At 31.7% G+C, this 21572-nt stretch overlaps 2 protein-coding genes across 3 annotated transcripts in view; one reads left to right on the top strand and one right to left on the bottom strand.

The window, feature by feature from the left end:
* LOC144839837 (dolichyl-diphosphooligosaccharide--protein glycosyltransferase subunit STT3A) overlaps positions 1-21572 on the top strand; it is a 32887-nt gene that overhangs the window by 626 nt on the left and 10689 nt on the right. Inside the window, exon 2 of the mRNA XM_078695380.1 lies at positions 17484-17506. The gene's annotated coding sequence lies outside the window, so the exon portion shown is untranslated. The remainder of the gene's footprint in view (positions 1-17483; positions 17507-21572) is intronic.
* Positions 560-21379, bottom strand: LOC144839836 (solute carrier family 12 member 8-like). 2 transcript variants are annotated; one of them, XM_078695378.1, is made up of 11 exons: positions 21321-21379; positions 19982-20248; positions 15400-15543; positions 13898-14089; positions 13430-13661; positions 11092-11381; positions 10171-10317; positions 7261-7726; positions 6793-6881; positions 6154-6329; positions 560-1305 (listed from the first exon to the last, which is right to left on the bottom strand). In XM_078695378.1, exons 2-11 carry the CDS (start codon positions 20183-20185, stop codon positions 1116-1118), a joined length of 2130 nt encoding a protein of 709 aa, XP_078551504.1. In that variant the 5' UTR covers positions 20186-20248; positions 21321-21379; the 3' UTR covers positions 560-1115. The 2 variants fall into 2 exon arrangements, with proteins under 2 accessions (XP_078551504.1, XP_078551503.1); XM_078695377.1 differs by lacking the exon at positions 560-1305 and adding an exon at positions 3570-4200.

The raw sequence follows: 21572 nt of genomic DNA, 5'->3' as shown, positions 1-21572 counted from the left end.
TTACAATCTAACAATACAGCAAGAAACACAGTGTAGGATACAAAGTTACCGCCCACAAATGTGTATAATTATTCATTTTTAGCAACAAAATCCTATCACAATATAAGATGCATATCTACATAGGAAGAAATACCTGGTTAAAATACTTAGCTGGGATTTATAGCACTTAAGATATATATTTTTGGAATGTTACTGCGATCAATAAATATATTAAATCCATTTGTATTTATTACACACTGATAATAATAATTTAAAACCTTAGATCTACTACATTGGAATGAAGACAAGACATATATTATTTTAGAATTTCTTAAACATACCATCAATATGCTACAAACAAATTTAACCAATCCTCATTAAATACAATATATTAAATCACCTTAAATTATACGCACATCACAATGTAATTAGATGGGTTTTACAGCACTATGGTAAATATACTATCTAATATACAGTACATATACATATTTATAACATTCAAACTGTCATAGGCACACTATTAGAGCACTTGTAAAAGTTCCAGAACACACGCGGCAGGGATAAGAAGAATATGTCGCAACACAGTGATATTACTATTACAATATCTGATAGAATAAGCATCCAGTAGCATACAATAATTAAAGATATTAGGTGTGATTTTTGTAATTAATATGGATAGCCTTTTGGTAGGTACAGGAGAAATTCTACTCAACAGTAGAAGTAAAGTGAGACTACTACATTATGCTCAAGCTGCTGGGGTCCCTAAGCTGCTTTAGGGACCCAGTGCACGGGCAGCCTCAATGCAACTACCCAGCATTTAAAGAGGGTCCCCTTAGTGCTAAACCAGGGGCCTATGCCCTGCATTACACCACTGGATGTTATCTCAGACAGATTATAAAGATAAGTGTGTATGTGCGAAGGTGGTATAAAATACTCTCAAAGCATACAAGTATGCCATAATGGGGAACATATATTTAATTTAAGTATGCTTGAGACTGGCGAGCACTGTAATTAATATAATCTTTTTCATAATATATAATATTAAATTACCAAATTCAATCTATTATGCATTTATGCTACATATTCCTCTGTAACTGCCACAGATTTTGTTAATAAATAAATATGTCAAGATTCCCTTAAAATGCTTTCTTTTCTTGATATTCATAATTATCGTCAAAGTTGTTTCCTTCCATGACCGAAGACTGATGATAGCGCCCTCTGTTGGCAAAATCTTCATTATCTTCGGTTAGTTGTTCGGTGTATGATGTCCCTGGTGTGAAGGATTGCCCACTTACTATCATCTGTTCTTGGGAAGATACATCTTTCCTATATTTAAAAGAAAACATTTATTAAAATTGAAAAAATTCATCTTCTTCCAACAAATATTATTTGAAAATAATTTTGTTTATGGTGAAGGAAAAAGGTTGGGTAAGTTTCAATGTAACCTTTTTTCTTCACCATAAACAAAATTATTTTCAAATAAAAAAATATTACTACAGTAGCTCTTTAAAATGTCTGGTGCCCTAAGTTTATACTGTGTTATAAAAAACAAATTTAATATTTAAAATAAAAACAATTTTTATTTTTCTTTGCCTTCTACTGGACCATTTTGATTGTTGAATTTATTTTTTGTTAAATGGTGTATGTTTAGTTGTAATGTATATGGCGGGCTATATTTGTGATCCACCTTTAAAATCAATACTGTGATACTCACTGAAATTGTTATCGCATAAAAGACAATTTATAAAAGTAAATATATATATTGAAAAGATAAAGATGAGGAAATCTGTGAGAATGAGAAGAAGACCCCGAGATATAATTATTATATAATAAACGAGTTCAATTATGTTTTATAAAATGCAAGGGTTTTAACCACAGAGGCTTTATGGTTTGGTTCCATTCAAATATCTAAAAGATAAACAGTATTGCATAATGTGTAGTGTACATCCGCAAGAATACTGTGCTGTTAAAAATAAATAATGATTCCTGGAAGAATCTGAGATACATGGTTAGAAATTAAATTATACAAATTAATTATAACAAATATGATTTTAAAAATGGTCATGTGATAAACGAGGTAACACTGTTCAAGTACGCAACAAAATAAAAAATCTTAAAAAAAATAAAACAACAAACTTCTGTTTTTTTGAGTAAAGTTGAAGCAGAATATGAAACTTTGCGTCATGGTCAAAAGCTTTCAATAAAAAGCATAAACTATTTGGAAAGAAATAATATAATTCAGAATGCATATGGAACACAAAACACTATGTGACATTATTAATCACATTTAAACATTTTTTTATTTAAAATTTGTCATATTTTTTAAATAATCACAAAATGCATACACTTATTATTAAATTAGACATTAATTAAAGTTTATTACATTTTAACGGTTGATGAATAAAACTAAATAATAATATACAGCATACTAGTAATAATAAATTAGTTATAATTATGATAAATATTTAGTGTAAAATTTAAATATGACCTATAAATTAAATTTGGTTTATATAATTTGCACAAATTAAAATTGTATAGGGTTTATTTATTCTTTAAATTGATATTGAACCAATCAAATTAATGGTTGCAACAAGAATTTAAACTTAATTATAAAAATATTTTTCATATTAAATTAAATTTGTATCGAAATCAATCACCGATTTTCTAAATCTTAAAAAAAAATATATACCATGACCATAAAGCAAAATGAATCCATATTTGTTATGAATTTTAAATTATGATAAAAAAAAAATTGCACTATTTTATTACATTTTTTATAATTGAGACAAAAATAAAATGAAAGCAAAACAATTATAACATTATGGAGATGATAAATGTAGATGACATGTAAATTGCCATTCCCATAATATACAGTAAAAACTAACAACAAATTTAACATCAAAATGGAAGAAAGATTACACATTCCATATACAGTAGTTCTATATACAGTAGCACACTATTAATCTTCTATATTCCTGAAGATGAATAAATAAAGTTTGAAAATGGCTTGCCTATACTTTTAAAAATATGTATTACATAAATTATTAGTGGACCCTGGGTTTTTGTAAAGATAAATTACGATAAAAACAATGCCTACAGTATGAAATGAAATTTATTTAATTTAAAACTAAATTGAAGATTATTAAGGACAGTTGAATGACTTGAGTCAAAGAGTTCTTCATTGGTGTACAGTCACTGTACTGTTGGTAAAGACAGCCAAATCCCCTCTATTGAACAAAAACTTTGGGTATCCCTATACCAAGACATTGTAGATATTGTAATCTTTTAGATGTTTTTATTTGAATGGTTTTATGCTATATTTGGTTTTATAGTGTTTTCTTTGTTAATATGACGAGCAATGAATTTCCTTTTTGAGGATCAATAAAAGTTATCTTATCTTATCTTATCTAACAACAGGATGCTGAGCTCCAGGGATCAAAGAGTTTATCTGTGGCTGCAACACAGTCAATTCCACGCCCCCTAAACTTTTAGACTGAATTTCGTTTGGCCAATTGGCTTCCTCAAATATTTGGGTTGCAGACACCACACCACAGAGAACATGTACACAGTACAGTACTGTTGGCATTTGTCGCAGCCAGACATAAGATCAAAAGACTGTTACGAGTTCCTATCTTGGCAAGGCGTACTCAGTGCCCTGTTGTTGGATTGTCTTTCCTACATCCCTTTTCTTACAATGTAGAATCTTTAGTGTGATAAATTTAGTTTTGCGATCTCATACCGCATTAAAACAATATTTTTTTAATTTTTTTCTTTTAATTATAGATATATACTATACTTCCTAATATACATTTTACTTTTTCTTGCATAATATATATTATAGATACATTCTAAATATACACTATCAATATGGAATGGAAAAGTTGACTAAAATGAGGCAGAATAATATGTTCAAGCTACACTGTTTGATTATTTGTATTCTTGATATCAACTTATAATAATTATATAATTAATTAAGAGCAGTGATGATGACATAACTGATTTATTTTTAATTTATAATTTTATTCTTTTTCCATTGAATCAACCAATAGCTTTTGCGTTTCAAAATCATCATCAAAGTTGTTATGCTTAAGAACCGACGTGTGATGGTAACGGCCGCGTGTCGCGTAGTCCTGGCTATCTTCGGTCAGTTGAGTGGTCGACGTTCCCATACCGCCCAACATTGGGGTCACAACCATTTGGTCTGCTGGAAAAGGCGTACTCCTAGCAAGGGGCAAAAATAAAATTGGTATAGGGATAATTGGTGATCAATTTTTTTAAAACCATCACCAAAAGAAAGAGAAAAAGCATGCTTAAATGAAAAAAGTTTGGTGTAAAAGTGTTTAATAATGCTAAAAGAAATGATAATTAAAAAGCAGGCAGAAATTTAAAAAGATAAAATCCAGAAGAAAAAATGAAATGATTCTACTGTAAAGTCAACTCTCCGAAAAGCAAGAACTTTCCAAAAACCTATTAAAGGTCCCAAAATCAAATACACATTCAGAATACTTTCAAGATCCACATCCAACATTTGGCCAGCACAGGGGAGTTGACTGTATATAAACATTAAAGTTTCTCAGAAAACAAATCCAACCAGCCATCAATCAATTAATGTTTTGGAAATTCAAGATAAACTAAACATTTTTAATGTAGCTCCAATCCAGTCTTGTTTGTCTTCAGTGTAGAACTGTACATTACATTCAGGTGGGTAGCAATTTTCCACAGGCCATAGCCCTGTACATACTCAAATGGATTAGATATGCCATTCTACACTTTCTTCTCCAAATTAATTACTCTTTTACCAACAGCTCTTATCTGATCTTTTATCTACTAGAATGTTACAAAAAACAAAACTACTACCTACAGCACAGTGTTATATTAAGCTTCAACCACCAATTAAACTGCGCGTCTACTTCATCGTGCAATCCTTGGCGTAACGGCAAGAGCTTACTGGCTAAACCCAGGGGCCCCATAGCATGAGCAGTCCAATGCAACTACCCAGCGTTTGAGGGGCCTTAAGAGTACTAAACCAGGGGCTTTTGCCCTGTGCATTAAGCCACTGCCACCGATCCATAAGGATGTGGTTGGCGGATTAGTCCATTATTGTAGAAGGGGGTAAAATGTTATCTTTTTTTTATCAGACTTTGGCTCTTCCTCACAAAGGCACTGGCTATATGGTCGGTCCAACCATCCTTCCAAGACCACTGTTGGTTTGTGCATGGAAGAGTGAACTCTTCCCTGTTTGGTGTAATCAGCTGTACCAGTACATTGTAGACTGTAGTTATTATGGCACTCTGATCAGCCATTTGACTTGATTGTATTAAGTACACTTAATTTTATTTATAAAAATACACTTTTACCATTTTTAATATCAAGTTTGAACAATTTCAATTGTGGTGTTGATCATCCACTATTATAATAAATAACACATGCTTTATCAAGTTTTTTCGCTCAGTTTCAAAGCAGTTTTATGTTAAAATTCTTTTTAAAGCCTATACTGTACTTGACTGTGTTAGTGCAGCTGATAAAAAAGTGTAATGAATAGTTGTTAAGTATGCATTTAATAGTAAATCAGTATGGTTATGCAATATTTCAGAATGCTATAACTATAAGAAAAAGGTGTTTTAAAGTCGGCTGAAGACTCTACATTGTGCAATAGTATACTAGAAGTAAATTGAAAAAAGGTGCTACTTAAAATCATTTTCAACAAATAATTCAATATATTCAACACATTCAGCAGATTTGTGAAATCACTCATGCATATAAAGGGTGTCATAAACATTTCTTGTAGATATTGATGAGCTAATGCATGTTAACGAGAAAGTAGTAAAGTGTTTATATTTTTTTAAAGGCTACATAATACAGAGTAGAAGAATACCAATATTGTTTATAGAATATTAAGAAAATGTATTAAAAAAAGATTTCTAGTATTAAAGGATCATGTGAAAAATTCTACTGCAGTTACTTCATTTTGTTTACTCTTTATCCTTTGTATGCAATTATTTAGCAAGCTTTTCTATGCAATCCTACACACTGATTTATTGCAGTAACTGCCTCAAAAACTTCTACTGTACAAACTACGATCATGTTTATTGTAGTAAAAAATTTAGTTACTGCAGTAACTGCAGTAGAATAATTTTTTAATGATCCATTAAGAAATGTTATCAAAAACCATACCTGCATAGTCGCTGACAGGAAAACTGTAGCCATTTAAAGAAATTGAAATCTGCAATTCCTGGATAAACGCCGGGATTAGCTTGACCTATGTACACGAATATGATGAGACTAATGGAGATGTTGACCAAGGCATAGCTCCACTGAATGCAGAACATGATCACAACACAACACAGCACCTGCAAAGATAGAGGCCTACGTTTAGCACTCATGATTAATATGAGGGTATATTTGACTGGTTGCTCATAAGCTGCTGCAACAGCCCACACAATTTGCATTCGCTCTCATCAGATAGAAATAGTAAAGACAAAACACACTCAGTCAAATTTATCATGGCGTATTGTGCTTTGTAGCTTGTACCGAATGTTACAAAAAGAAATGATGATGGTGGTACGTTGGGCTGTGCCGAAGTAAGAGCGGGGTTGTCAGACAAGCCCTTTATTATAGCTGAGTGATGTCCAGTTACAAGTGTCTAACAATTGCCGTAAACACCTAGGCCTATAACCAAAACTAATCTGCGGCCATCACAGCTACAGTTTCATAGAAAACTATGGAATGATGACTCTTTCATGAACATATTTTCAATAGGTTTATGATCAATATAAATATTAGGGTTAAAAGATCAGTATAAAAAATACAAACCCCAAAAAGTGACACCCATCTATTGCAGAGGTGGGAGTACCAAGATTCTGGCATTCGGTGGATCTCAGTAGCAAAGGGCCTGGGTGGGTCTGCAAAATAAACAAAAGAAAATCATTATGCTATTAAAATCTTAAAATCTATCAAATACTTTCCTACAACATTAAACAAAAAATGATGATCAAAAAGATGAAATACTGGTTCGATGATGATTTTATGAAATAAAACTGCATGGTTTTAGTGGTCATTCCAGGTTGGTTGTGGATTGTTGTCAGAGATTTACCTTCTAAAGTGGTCAATTTGAAACTGCGATCAATTTGAAACTGCGATTGGATTTTTTTTTTGAAAAGAAACTTTTTTTTGGGCAGAAGTGCCATTTTTAATGTTTTTCTTGCCAGTAGAAACAGGCCATATAAATAATGGAAAACATGATGAAATAGAAATGATTATATCTCTATATTCAAAACGTACCTTGTTTATCATCAATGTCTTTATCTTCATCTAATAGAGCTTTCTTGTCCCCGGTTTCCGAAGGTTCTTTATCTTGCGTCTCTTTATCAGATAACGTCTCTTTAATCCTCAACGGAGAACTACTATCGGTAATCTCCTCTTCTTCCTCCTCGTCATCAACATTGTCGATGTTCTTCATACTACCGTAGCCGTTCGGCAACACCACCTGTTCATCCTTGTTCTTGTCTATAAGATGCGATAGAAAGCTCTCCTGTTTTTCAGACATTTTCTTGTGGCTTTTTTCCATCTTTTTCTTGTCGTAGCTCATGGCCAGTGCGAAGTATGCGTAGTCGACGCCTGCGTACGTCAGCATAAACGGCATGGTCACGATCGGTCCAAGTTGGTTGACGTGTCCGACAAAGATGAACAGGATAGCTACGAAACAGACCAGTAGTTGGGCTATTACGGGTTCCTTGTTTGGTCCTTTCTGTTTAAATAATTAAAAAATTTTAGATTAGTTCAAATGATTGATAATTACTGGCTTCAGACTTCTTATTTTGATCATGAAATTTGGCATTCGATTGGGTAACCTCTGTTTTCAACAGTACCTTTTGAATGGTAACACTATTGACATAATTAACGTTCTGTAATTAACGTTAAGTAACACAAGCTTGTTCGTTCAGTTCTTATTTATTTCTGTTTTTAGTATCGGTATTGAAACTTTTGTTAAAATGAAGTTAGCAACACTATCGAGTAGTGTATTACACATACATCAATAACACAAACAAATCCTGCTTATTAGTGCTGACAATGAATGATTTTATCCCATTTTAATCATGAGTGTTAAAGTGCTTTTAAAGCAACAAACAATGCCAGCTACTACAAATAACATCATATGACCTAACTATGACCCGTAGCACTCCGGCACAAAGTTCAGTTAAAATATATATGCACAACCATGATGTCTAATGTATGTTTCATCATTGCAATGTTTTCTGTTAATACTACACTCTACTTGTGTTGTACCCACATACTGTAAAAGCCCACCTTGGGATAAAACACCACATATTATTATGAAAAATTGTTGATGTGTTGGTACTCCGGTATCACCTGATCTTGAGGTATAAAATCAAACAATAAATTACTGTAAGAGGAATTCACATGCAAAACTATCTGAATGTGCAAAAAATAACCCATTACAGTACAATAGAATTTGAATTTAAGCCCATCTTGGGATATATAAATCCACTCCATATTAGAAGTTGCTTTTATGCAATACTATGTGGGTGTTTCTGATTTTGTATTATAAGGGGAAGGGGAGGGGGAGAGGGAGGGGGCTGTGTGGGTGTATTATAACTAGGTCATAACAATAATTTAAAAAACTAATTACACACAGACCACAGATAAGCCCACCCTGGGATATAAATACACTCCAAATTATATGTAATGTGCAGATTTTGTATCTGAAGTAAACGGTCAATACAGTATTAATTTAACCACTCATTACACATGGACCTCGAATGTAAGCCCATCCTGGGATATAAATTGACTCCAAATTAGGATTTGCATTTATGCGAAACTGTGTGGGATAAGCTGATTTCGATCGAATCCAAAAAGGGCAGGGAATGTGTTGAACAAGGAGTTGTGTGGGTGTATTATGATCATTTTATGCGATAATTTAACAAAATTATTCGTGATCAAGTGTATTTGAGCTTCTTGACAGTAGAATTTGAGTTATCTATCCAGATGGTTAATTACATATGTTGCTTTTGGCTGGAAATACTGTACACATGATATGAAAGATGATGGGATGATATGATATTAATGTTATCTCCAGACCATAGTTAGTTATTATAATGATAGTGTTAAAACTACATAAGGAAACCAGTACTATCATTCTATACACAATCATTTTTTGTTTGCATATACTGTATGTTCCCTCCCAAATATATTTAGATATATATATTGTGCAAATTATAATATTCATGCATTTATTATTTAGTATCATAATACGGTACATTATTTAAAGTTTTAGGCGGACATTGTGCAATAGCATAGTACTGTAACAAACATTATTTATAAAAATAATGAATTTTTATCAAGATATTATTTTCTTTATAACACAGCTATACTGTACAAAAACTATTTCATTATAATTTATATAGTAAATCAATTATTTCAGTCAGTAAAACAAATAAAATCTGCTGCTTCTATCTTGAATTAGGACTGCAGAACAGCAGCTTTTCGTGTGGCACAGACAACAATCTCAAAAGTTTAGAGAAGCTGGTCATTGAATAGAATACTCACTTTCTCGTTTAATGGAATAAAATGTCATGTAATAAAAATCAAGGCGTGTTATAATACATCTAAATAAGTCTAGTAAATTTATCAATGAAATAATTATTGTTTATATGACAATATTTTGTTATCTACCAATTCCCAGACATACATTGTGCAAATGACAGTGTTACCTTGCATAATTTTTTAGTATTAAACTATTCTGTACGTTATTAACAAACCCATGATAGGCCTACATAATTATACACAGAACAATACATTTTAATACCTGAACTTACATTTCACATACACTTGTATCTGTAAATTAAGAAGCCTACGAGACATTAAAGTTTGTTCAAAATCATCCTGATAATCATACTTACCAAACGTACAGAAAAATCAAACGAAAAAAAAAAGAAAACAAAATACCAAAATAAAAGTTACAAACAGAAAACATGAATAATCACATCAATGGTGTGTTTTCTAGCATTCAAACATTAATTAATTGTATGAAATCGGTGTTGAATGGTAAAACTTTGTATTATTTTTAAGCCTAAAACTAGCATTTTCCATTTAAAATCATTGTTACCAAACTAACCAATCGGATTGTGTTCTACTTTGAAGTAACATACACTTAGCATGTAATATACTTACTCCATGACCGAGGAATTTGATAATTGGAATAACATTTTCATTTGCTATACATTGCAGTATACGAGGCGCTCCATACAGTCCTCCAAGGCAAGATGATAAACTGGATATGTACAAACCAAGTAACCATAAAAACCCCACTAACGAAACCTGAGAAAAAATTGAAAAAAATGTTTCACTGTTAAATCTTTTGCAGTTTTATTCATTGGTAACATAATATGATATAATTTTTACAATCTTATTTTAACTTCGCCCACTTCAAAAATATATGTGCGCAATGAGACCTTTTAACCTTTCGTTTTCTGCTTTAAATGTTAATTTTACGGTAGATTTAGTGACAAGGCGTTTGCAACTTGACACTTACTGAATAACAAGAAGCAAGTCATTACGAATCAATCAAATAATCGTTCAAATTGTAAGAAAATACTCAAAGCAACATCAAAATCCTTCTATCAACAACAAAATCTGTAAATGACTTTGTTCTTCTTTGGTGCTTGGGGCAGTATATACGTATAGTACTCAAAAATACTCCTGTTCAACTCTTAGTCCTTTAAAACTATGACAGTACATTTTATTATGGCTTTTATTTTCATACTCAGTCTTTGGAAAAAAAAAATGAATTGCGAGTGAATTGATTACATGGCTGTACACATTGAGATACTTCATACAACCTGTTATGACCTTCTCTGAAATAGTCTTACAGTCAAAATCCACACTGTTTTTTGTCACTAGACATGATACTGCATACTATTTATTGTCACTAGACATGATACTCCACACTGTTTTTTGTCACTAGACATGATACTGCACACTATTTATTGTCACTAGACATGATACTGCACACTGTTTATTGTCACTAGGCATGATACTGCTCACGAATTGGCTGACCATATTTAAAAAAAATATATAATACAAACATCTTACTTTTTCAGCAATCATATAATCATTTTGTAAGGCATATCTTGTACAAGTTGCTCCTAACAGCAGAGAAAAGGCTAAATACATGACTGTCGTGACTGCTAGGGCGGATAATGTCCCGTGCGGAATATTTTTATGAGGATTCTTTAAGTCGCCACTCATGTTAATTCCAGCCATCACACCGGTGGCAGTCGGGAAGAACACACCAAACACAGTAAAGAAGTTTTCACCAGGCATATAGCTAGAATCAGTATTATTTCTGAACGTCTTACTGCCGATGCCAAGGAAACCATTTGCTGAAAGACAACAAAAACATTTAAAAAAAATTATCAGATCATTACTTACAGGGTGGCTCCTTTAAATTCTATTGTTATAAAATAAAAACCTTTGCAACAATATTATAAATAACCTCACTTCAGTAATCTTTTAGCCACTTTTTTTAAGAGAATTGTATTGTTTTTGTGTTGTTGTGTTGGTGCAATTTTTCTGTGTATTTTTATTGTTTTACTTATATATGATATGCCAGTTTTCAAAACAAAATTACTGTTAATTCTTTTTAATGGACAAAAAAAGATACTATGACTATGAGAAGCACAACAGCATCGTGAATACTAACCTACCCTTAGGCAGTTACTGTAAAAAACGAATAAACTCCGCAATAGATACTGTACATACATGTATTTAAAAAAAAAATATAATATCAAAGTACTTCATTATCACAATATACTAAAACAGCTTATAAAAGGTACTGTAATAACATACAGTAATATACTGATCGATATAACAGCTTCATTTAGCATACAAGGCTTAAAGGCATATGGGTCGATGGCGTACATTATGCTTTATAAACAAGTCATATAAAATAGATCTTTAAAATTTGTAACCAAATGAATATCTAAGAATTATCATATTATTATTTACTGTATTATACAGTACTGTGAAGAAAGCTTTTCACTGAGAGCCCTATTTTCCCAAATGAAAAATAAAGCATTTACTGAGCTATTCATCTTTAAATTGCAAATGAAGATTCGCTCATTATCTGTTCTGCTGGTGAAGAATGGATCTGTAATTGCTTTATTACCAAAGGAAGTCAATTGAGATAATGAGAAGCGTATAAGATGTTTAATGGGGTTTTGTGACGTACGATTTTTTCAGCAAAAATATCGCTGTAAACTAGTTTTACACATTTTATTGTAAATATAAGTGTACATTATTCTATCACAAAAATAGCTGAGCTCGAAAAGACAAAACAAGATTTAAAAATTAAGGGATCAATTTTTTTTTACTGATTTTATTTTGTTAATGTAGAAGTTTATGAAATAGTGTGTATGATTAGCCTAAAAAAGAATTGGCATTTAAAAACAGGTTTATAAAGAGTAAACAAAATATAGTACTATGTCAATTTTATTGTAGGCCTGCAAATGTTTATTCAAAAGTATTTTATATAAACTGAAAAAAAAACTGAACATCAATCATGGTCTCACCAGGTAAGTAAAAAAACCAGACCGACCTTAAAAATACACCTACCCTATAACTTTTTATTTATTAAAGACAAAAAAAAATAAGGAATAAAAAAAAAATTAAGTTTATTATTTTTTATATTTTTTTTTATAAAAAAAAAAAACCACCAAAAAAACCTACCTATCTACCCTATATTTTTGGGCCTGCCAACATAACTTTTTGTTTTGTGTACCTAATTGTTATATAATCCACCAATAGATGAATGGAGGATATGACAATTGAACAAAACAAGGAGTGGCCATAACAAAGTATCTGGTGGAGATTTATTTCCTATTCTAAAGGTCGTAAAAGTATAAAAATATTATCTATCTTCTACACACTAAAAAGACATAAGGTAGAATTATATGATGTCAATTACTGTAGGCGATGGCAAAACGGCAAACAGGATGGCAAATGGCTGTCATATTATTTAGAAAATATTATTTTATAATATAAAAATAATAAAACATATATTTTTAGAAAGTTAACCATTGTTATGGCAATAAAATAATTTAGTGGTGTATTCATGACTATGGCATTTTGAAAGGTTGATGTAGGCATATTTGTGGGGTCTCTGTGGTTAATCATTTTTGATTTTGTAGGAGTTGTACTGTACATCTAGTGTCTATGATAATACCATACTGTGTATGTTTTGGCTTTTATGTTGGAGTGGCAACAGATGCTGTTGGCTTTGCCACTCCTTGGCACAATCATACTATTGTTGCTTTTTGTTTATACTTGTGTAGCAAAATTAATGAAATAATTATTATAACAATAATTTAGTGAACTTTAGAACAAACTGACTGATTAAAAAGCTTTTCTCTGGCATTATTTTATTTCTTACCTGCATCAGAATGTGTAAATGTCCCAACAACAAAATCCAAGGTAGCAACACACAAGATAGCTAACAGAATAAGCTGCATTTTAATGACCCACTTCACCCCAGCAATGTTTACAGCGAGTAGAAGTAGGATCGTTCCAATGCCAACACCCCTCACGGCCCACGTGTTGTCCCAGTTGAGCGTTTCCGACACGGATTCACCAAAACCGGTGCAATACAACGCACAGGCAACCGTCTGTGTTGGAAAGAAATTTCAAATTGATCAATTGTTAAAAGACGCTAGTAATTTGACCAATCACAAAAGACGGATCATCCAAACTATTGCTTGTGATTGGTCAAATGACTTGTGTTTGAATTGTTAAAAAAAATTTTTTTTTCAGGAAATGCTCCACCCATGTAGAGATAGTTCTCCACCTACAATAGGGAGAAATTGTATGTTATGTATAAGTTTAGAAATGTATTAGTAATTACCTGGCCAAATGCATACATAATTCCTAAAGTACCGCCCATTCTACTTCCTAACACGTGTGATAATAGAAAATAAACACCACCACTTTGAATTTTACATCTTTCACAAATGCCGATTGCTGACAATGCTGCCACCAACGCTACGATTACAGTGATGAAGATGATTAACACTGACAATCCTATACCTGCATTGCCCTAGAAAAATCAAGAAAAAATTATTATACAATGCAATGGAAATGTGTTAACAGTGGTTATTGAGTCTAACAGTCATTCTATTGCATATTGTCAGGGCTTAGTTAACTGTAAATCAAGTTCTTTTTTCTTTTCTTTTCTCATTTCTGTTTTCATTAACGTACAGTATGGCCTTGCACAGCTTTGATGGAAAACACCCTTGGGTTTTCCGTAAGAAAATAAAGTATTATTATTATATCATATTATTCTTTATTTTTTATCTGTACGATCATTCCTTTTGAACAAAATCAAAATGATTTATTAAATGTTAAATTATTCATGGGTGTCTCTAAATAGAGGTTTGGCTGTTAGTGTTAAAAAATACATTGCCCCTCATTCAATGAGAAAAGTTGTGTCCCCTTAAAAGAGCTGTCCCCTGAATGGGGTGTCTCAAAGGAGATGTTCTATCTAGTGTAATTACATGTACAGATTTTAATTTTAAACAAATCTTTATAAAACAAAATAGCACTAGGTGATCTGTGTCATTAATAGCAATCTACAATAGTGTAATTACAAAATGACATGCGTGGAATAATTATAACCAGCTCTGATTGGCTTTGTCACGCATGACTGCACAAGCTTACATTAGTCATTCTCATTTCAATCAATCTACCGAGTTTGCAATGCGACAAAATCCATTGCTTTTAGCTTTCCGTGTCTCAGATTGAGCCATGTTATTTTTTCTCTCGTGTTTCAGCATGTTAAATCTGGCATTAAGTCGCTTTACAACGTGCGTTGATCAGGTGTATTATTACTTAGTCTGGTTTCATTCCAATTTGTTTACGACATTTACACATCAAACATACATTAACCCACAATCATGCGTTATCACTGACGACTGATACTAATACTGATATATATTATTTTGTGTTGGTGTATATTTGTTTGAGCGTTTACTGAGTGTGATAGATAATTTAATGTAAACAATTTCAAAATCGTACAGTATAGTGTCTTGTTGGTTTTTTCACAGAATGAGATCTATTCAATCAAATTAATGTTTATGAAAAATTCAACAACACAGTACCTTCATGATGTCATTTCTTCCACTGATACTTTATTTGAATAAATTTCCAATGAACATTTTTATGTGTTTAAAGCTCTGTCTCCACTATCAAACTAGTTTGACAAAAAAAGTGTGATGTGCCCAAATATGGTAGTGATATACCCCAATATGGTAGTGGTATGACATCATGTCCATATATGGGAACATCACATTTTTAGTCATATAAAGTTTGATAGTGTAGACAGAGCTTAAGATTTTAAATATTTCTTACCACCATCCATCCTGTTCGTAAGAAGATCACCACACCAAATATATTGATCATACATGATGTAAACACCCCATCCCATGTACCAAACAGCACCGGTTCCTTTATAAAGAAGTTAGCTTTCCACCACGGTTTATGCCCTGTACCACTCTGTAATAAAAACATGAAACAAACGATTATTATTTATTGAGATAAAACATTTAACGAATATGATGACATGACTATGAACTGTAGAACTAATGATGGGATTTAAAAAAATTAATTATTCAGCGCAAGATTAAATTAATGACCAACGTTACATAAAAGGCACCAAAAAATAATAGGGAAGGCCATCTTGGTACGCGCGATTTAAGAAAGCCTGTAGATTAGGCCTATAGCAGAGACCAAAACCAAAATAGCTAGACATAAAATTCTCTATCTCTGTCATAACAAAAACGAATGAATGACAGTGTATTGGCATTACAACAAAAAATGTATTCAAAATAATATTCAGTACTGATGTGTATAACAAAAAAAATGGAAAGCAAATTAAGACTGACAATAATTTATAATAATAATAATGATGATTTAAAAAGCAAACTAAAAGTTCAGTATACCAGATTTAGAGGTTCCCTCCTGTTATACTATATAAAAATATTAGCAATTTAGAAATTTAAGCTTCGTTCCCACTAGGACGCAACGCAAAGTGATTTGACCAATCTCAAGCGATGGATTATTCAAACACCTGCGTGTGATTGGTTCAACTCGCTTCTTGCATTGCATCTACATTGCATTTAATTTTGGAACAATATATCGATTCTAAACTACTGTACAATGTTGATGGCCATTGACCTTTGCACAGGCCCGGCATTGGATGGTGACGCAAAAATTATATGATGATTATGATATAAATACTGGGTAGAACATGTTTCAGTTAAAATGCCTACTGTAGATTGTAATGTAAATTATCTTATAAAAATGATATTATCATACTTCAGTATCTCATCCCTATTGGGGCTAAATATGGACACAAGTAACAAAAACTATATTATTTTGTTAATAAAACCCAAGTATAACCCCACTCCTCGCCAAATTTTGTACCCAGACCTTAGGTTCATATACAGTTAATAAGAGACCATGTAAAAATTATTCTACTTCAGTTACTGCAGTAACTGTACATTTTGCTGTTGTACAGCAGCATCATGTCCTACAGTACACCCACACTTTATGTACTATGTAAATTTATCATTTTTTTATTCATTTTTTTTCTAATTCATAAAAGGAATTTTCATTATCATAAACACACTACTTTGAAGGTCAAAGGTTGGCATAGTTTCATTCAAGGTAGCAAATTTGTAATGTAAAATAAACGAGAAATGATCAGAAATAGATATATTATTATAATTCCAAAAAGTAGTATTAGTTATTACATTAAAAAATACAGCGCAAGAAACTGTATTAAAACAACAATGTAATTCGCAGGAACAATTTTAGACTGTTTGGTCAAAATGAATGACTATTTATTTGAGATTAAAATGGCATATTCAACAACAAAAAATATTTTTAAAAATGGGGTAAATCTACTGAATTGTGTTCCTAGGTAAATCATCAAGTAGGCCTATTGACAATACTATTAACACCAGAGATTGAGTGGGCTGGTAGCAGATGCAGAATTTGTTTAAATACTCTACAGTGTGTGGGATGGTGTTGAGATGAAATGTTATGATAAAATTCATGTTTTATCGAGCTGAAGTTAGAGGCTGTCAAACAAAGCAACAATTAACAGAATCTTCAGTCATGTATTAGCATTTTATTATTTTTATTTATTATAATAATTTATTATCTTATTTTTAGCTTCAATTCAGGGAAGATTCATGGTGGGGGGAATGAGAGACCACTATTAATTACAGTAATTAAAAAAAGGGCTTACTTTTCCAATGAAAATACTGTACAGCTATCATGGAAACATTACCAGTAAAAAACACAAACGATAAAACTCTGATTCATTGTCCCTTGATTTGTTCTTACTGTTTTTGATGTGATGTGGGAGATTGTTTTTTATTTTATTCATCATTTAAAATATATTATCTACTGTTCTTTTTTTTTACTAGGGCTTGCTGTCAACAAGTACTAGGTGAGTACATTTCTATATTTGGCATCTTTCTTGACCTTTGTCCTATTTTTTAAAAATGATATTTTATTATTGAGAAGCACTTCACATTATTACTGTACCACAACTATTTTCGCTTTACAACCATCGAGATGTACTTCCATAATGTTGTAGCTAGTACAGAATCAGCGCATTTTGTGCTTTGACCATGTGTACAGTACCTATTTGTAAAACTGGGTGGAGAGAGGTAAATGCAAGTGTCTAGCCTAAAAGACGTTACATAAGCAAGCGTTGGGCCTGAACTGATCATAATTTTAACGTCCAACACACTGTGCCACACGCTCCTATATAATTTCTTGATGCAAGACCTTGTGTTAATTTCGAAGGCTACATTCAACAGCAGATGTTGTTCAGTAAATTAACATGATCAAATACAGAATTGATAGATTACTAGAACTGATAGATTATTTCTAACATCCGCTGACGTTAAACTTACAGATTGCTAATATTAATAATTAATTAAACCTAATCAAATAATATCATCAATCAATCATAATGTCACTATAAATTTATCAAAAATAAGCAATACTGTATAAAATTACATAAAAATAATTGACTAAACTTACCTTCTAGTTATTGTACTAAAACTAATTATATAAAATGTTAAAATAAATAATTCAAAATAACCATAAAAAAGGCTAACTCATAATAGTATATTTTTAAATAATGATTTTATTAGTTTATGAACAAAAGAATGTAAAAATAGACACAGATTCATTTTAACCTGGTACCTAATTATTTTCAATTTTATCGATATTTTCAATACAGAAAAACTAATCATATTTCAAAAAGAATCCATAAAAATATAAGTTTGAAAAATAAATTTATGTGTAAAATGATTTTATCTAAAATGATCACTCTGGGACTAAGGCAAAAGTTTCCATCACATACTGTACAGAACAAAAAATCAAAGTTAATGTTGAATGTCTTTGCATTTACACAAATTGCAAAAAAAATGAATTTAAAAAATAAAAAAAATTTACATGTCATTGCATAAAAGGAAGAGATTAAAAAAAAAGGTAAATATTAAAAGTAAATTGGAAAATAAAATTGGTAAATTTATGTGTCACTAATCACTAAAGAAATATGTTTTATACTATAAAATACTGTATCTTTAATTTTAAACATTTGAACAATATTAATGTACTAAATTCATTTATTTCTACATTTACAACACAGAATAATTGTCACCAAATTTTAAAGTAAAAATATTATACACTGCACTGTAATTTAACTGTATTTGAAAAAAAAAATGTTCAGTTTTGTGTGGAACAAAATTACATTACCTGTTTTATTAAATACTTAGAATAAACTTACAAATAAAACACATTTTTCATTTTATATAAAAAAAATATATAATTAACATTTTAAATCAGTTGATTGATAAGCAAAACTTTGAAGAAAAGTCAATACTGTATACGTTGGAATTATGCACTGTATAAGGAATGAGAAAAACAGCACTTGGATTCTAGATTCCAAAGGTCGGTGGCACGATACGTGTCTGTCGACGGTAATGCGTCATTTACGGCATCTTAGCAATGATGCTCATTTATAAAAACGACAACCGTTAGTCAGATTGCGAGTGTCTAAAACCTCAAGCGTGTTTTCAGCAACTATGTGTCGCATAACAAATGAGTTGTGAAGGGCAATTTATGCATGTTTCTTGCAGCATTGTTGCAAACTGACAATTAATAGAGTTGTACTGTAAATATTATACTGTACATTGGGCTTAGTTTTTAAAACGAAATGAAATAAAAGAATAGTTAAAATAGTAATTCAATTGTTCGATTTCTCTAGATTTATTATAAGTTATTTTTCTTCTTTGCCTCTAGTCTAATTTACTCTTTCTTAAAATATTACTTTACTTCAATAATTATATAAAAAATATTAATAAAAGTTATAAAAGACTAGAAATTTATGCTTATCTTTTGTAGTACTGTACTGTATGTAATTTAAGCATGTAAAGTATGTTTGTACAGTATACAGTATACTTAAATTACAATAATTTTAGTGATACATTTTTAAAGCATGAATATTCATCGTCCAGTAATATCCTTATTTCAAATTATAAACATATATTTGTTAACTTTCTATTAAGCATAAATTTGTAAAAATCCAGTACAATGAGTTCTTTTTTGTAATTTTTATTATAGTATTTTTAGTTTTAATCTCTAAAATTACTATAATTTACTGTATCATCATGTTGTATACACAATGTCAATATTTCAACATAGTGCATTAGTTAGAATTTAAGAAAAAAAAAGTTCCTAACTATGGCATTTAAGTTTTAATAATTTGATGTACGTGTGGCTGCAATACGTATTGTTGGTGAAAAACATAGCTTTATACACACACCTGTAAACTGTACTATGTAAACTGTACTATGTATACTAATGTACTAACTGTGTAGCTTGAAAAAAACCGTATAGGCCTACATACCTGATGCTCATCGAATATCTCCTGTATTTTTTCACCATGTTGACCTGGCGTCTGCTGGTAGCCGTCAGGATTGGCATTACTTGCAGCCCCTTTGTAATCCTCAGCAAGACCGAACCGGCCCCATTCAATGTTCTTAGGTGATTCTCTTTTCGATGATGTCATTAATTTGGCAGACTCACCTTCTTGGCCTATATTTTCAGCCATTGCTGATTTCTTTTTATTATTTTTTTATTGACTTGGTCACCTCAGCATTTTTGTCTTGCAAGTCTGAAAGGCAGAAAAAAAAATTGTCTTCGGAAAAGCAGATTTTACAATGCTTTTTGATAATAGAAGTTTGTTCCGACATGATGTAGCCTACCTATTAGTATTTGCAGTCAATGTGGAAATTCTGTTTGCCTCATGAACTACAGTAGTTTGAAATGTATGCCAATTTTGCATTGACACAAACAGCAGTGACCTTGGCGCATGGTGTACATTGCGCACAGTTCACAAATTATTCACAAATTTTGAATGCATGCACAAATTTTCCACATTTTTGCGCGCATTTCATGCATTGACCATTGCACCTCTCGCAAAAGTCACACATTCAGTGCGGGTCGAAATGACATTATGTATGACTATTAAATGACTAGGACCCACTGTACAACCCCTGGGAGAGGTGCACAATGTCTGTCACTTTACCACCAACAATATCATGAACCTAAAGGTAAGTCATTTTTTGACTATTTTTGGAGTATTCATAAGGTATGACGCACATTGACGCACGTCTCCCGGGGGTCGTATAGTGGGTTATACAATTGACAAGTGCATTATACTGTAGGTACTGTAGTGTTGACGGGGCTATATAGGTTTATTAATGTTGCTATACAGACAGAGCGCTCACAATTCAGATAAAGGGGGAAACTTAGGCCTAGTAGTAGGAGGAGAGGAGGGGGAGAAGAGAAATTATCGTTCATCATTGCATTGACTCAGTCATAGTAGTCATTAACTAAAGTTAGTAGCATCAAATGAAACTTAATCTTTCATTATCCATTCAGTCTAGGCCTAAAAACTAACCAAAATCAAGCAACATCCAGTCAGGCCCATCCCAGCCAGAGAGGGGGCAGTAATGATAAACATTGCAGCACAGGCAGATCATCATCATCAGGATGATGAGCCTAAAACTCATCATACAACACAAACAGCAGACGTGTCCAGATGCCAAATTAGTTTACTTTAATATACCTTAAATTGTGTCGTTTATGTGGGACTATAGTGTTCCATCATTATTATAAATTATTCCTAAATAGCCTGTGCACAAATAATTTATGAATAACTATAGTTTGATACAATTTCTTACCTCCGAAACAGGTGTCACTTCTTGCTTTTGTATCTTCTGCCGGATCTTGTTGTTTATTTTGTGTTTTCAGCAGAGGGTAACTTCATTTTGGCGAAAGAGCTATTTTAACCTTTGACACCAGGTTATAGCTATTCTTTCATTCATTTTTACTCCCCGTTGACGTGGCATGAACTCGAAATAAATAACTGATGTTTTACTATTTCGTTGAAACCTATACTTACAACTTACAATATATTTCTATTATATACTTAT

Source organism: Antedon bifida, chromosome 4 (genome assembly GCF_963402885.1).
Source record: "Antedon bifida chromosome 4, ecAntBifi1.1, whole genome shotgun sequence".
Classification (NCBI taxonomy): domain Eukaryota; kingdom Metazoa; phylum Echinodermata; class Crinoidea; order Comatulida; family Antedonidae; genus Antedon; species Antedon bifida.
This window is presented reverse-complemented; position numbering and strand designations above follow the sequence as displayed.

Bases quoted from the DNA above. Each gene is read 5' to 3' on its own strand.
- LOC144839836 (XM_078695377.1), bottom strand. From the start codon at position 20,185: ATGGCTGAAAATATAGGCCAAGAAGGTGAGTCTGCCAAATTAATGACA. The intron at 11,382-13,429 runs GTAAGAAATAAA...GTTGTCTTTCAG, and splicing joins ATTTACACATTCTGATGCAG to CAAATGGTTTCCTTGGCATC. The intron at 10,318-11,091 runs GTAAGATGTTTG...ATTTTTTCTCAG, and splicing joins ATTATATGATTGCTGAAAAA to GTTTCGTTAGTGGGGTTTTT.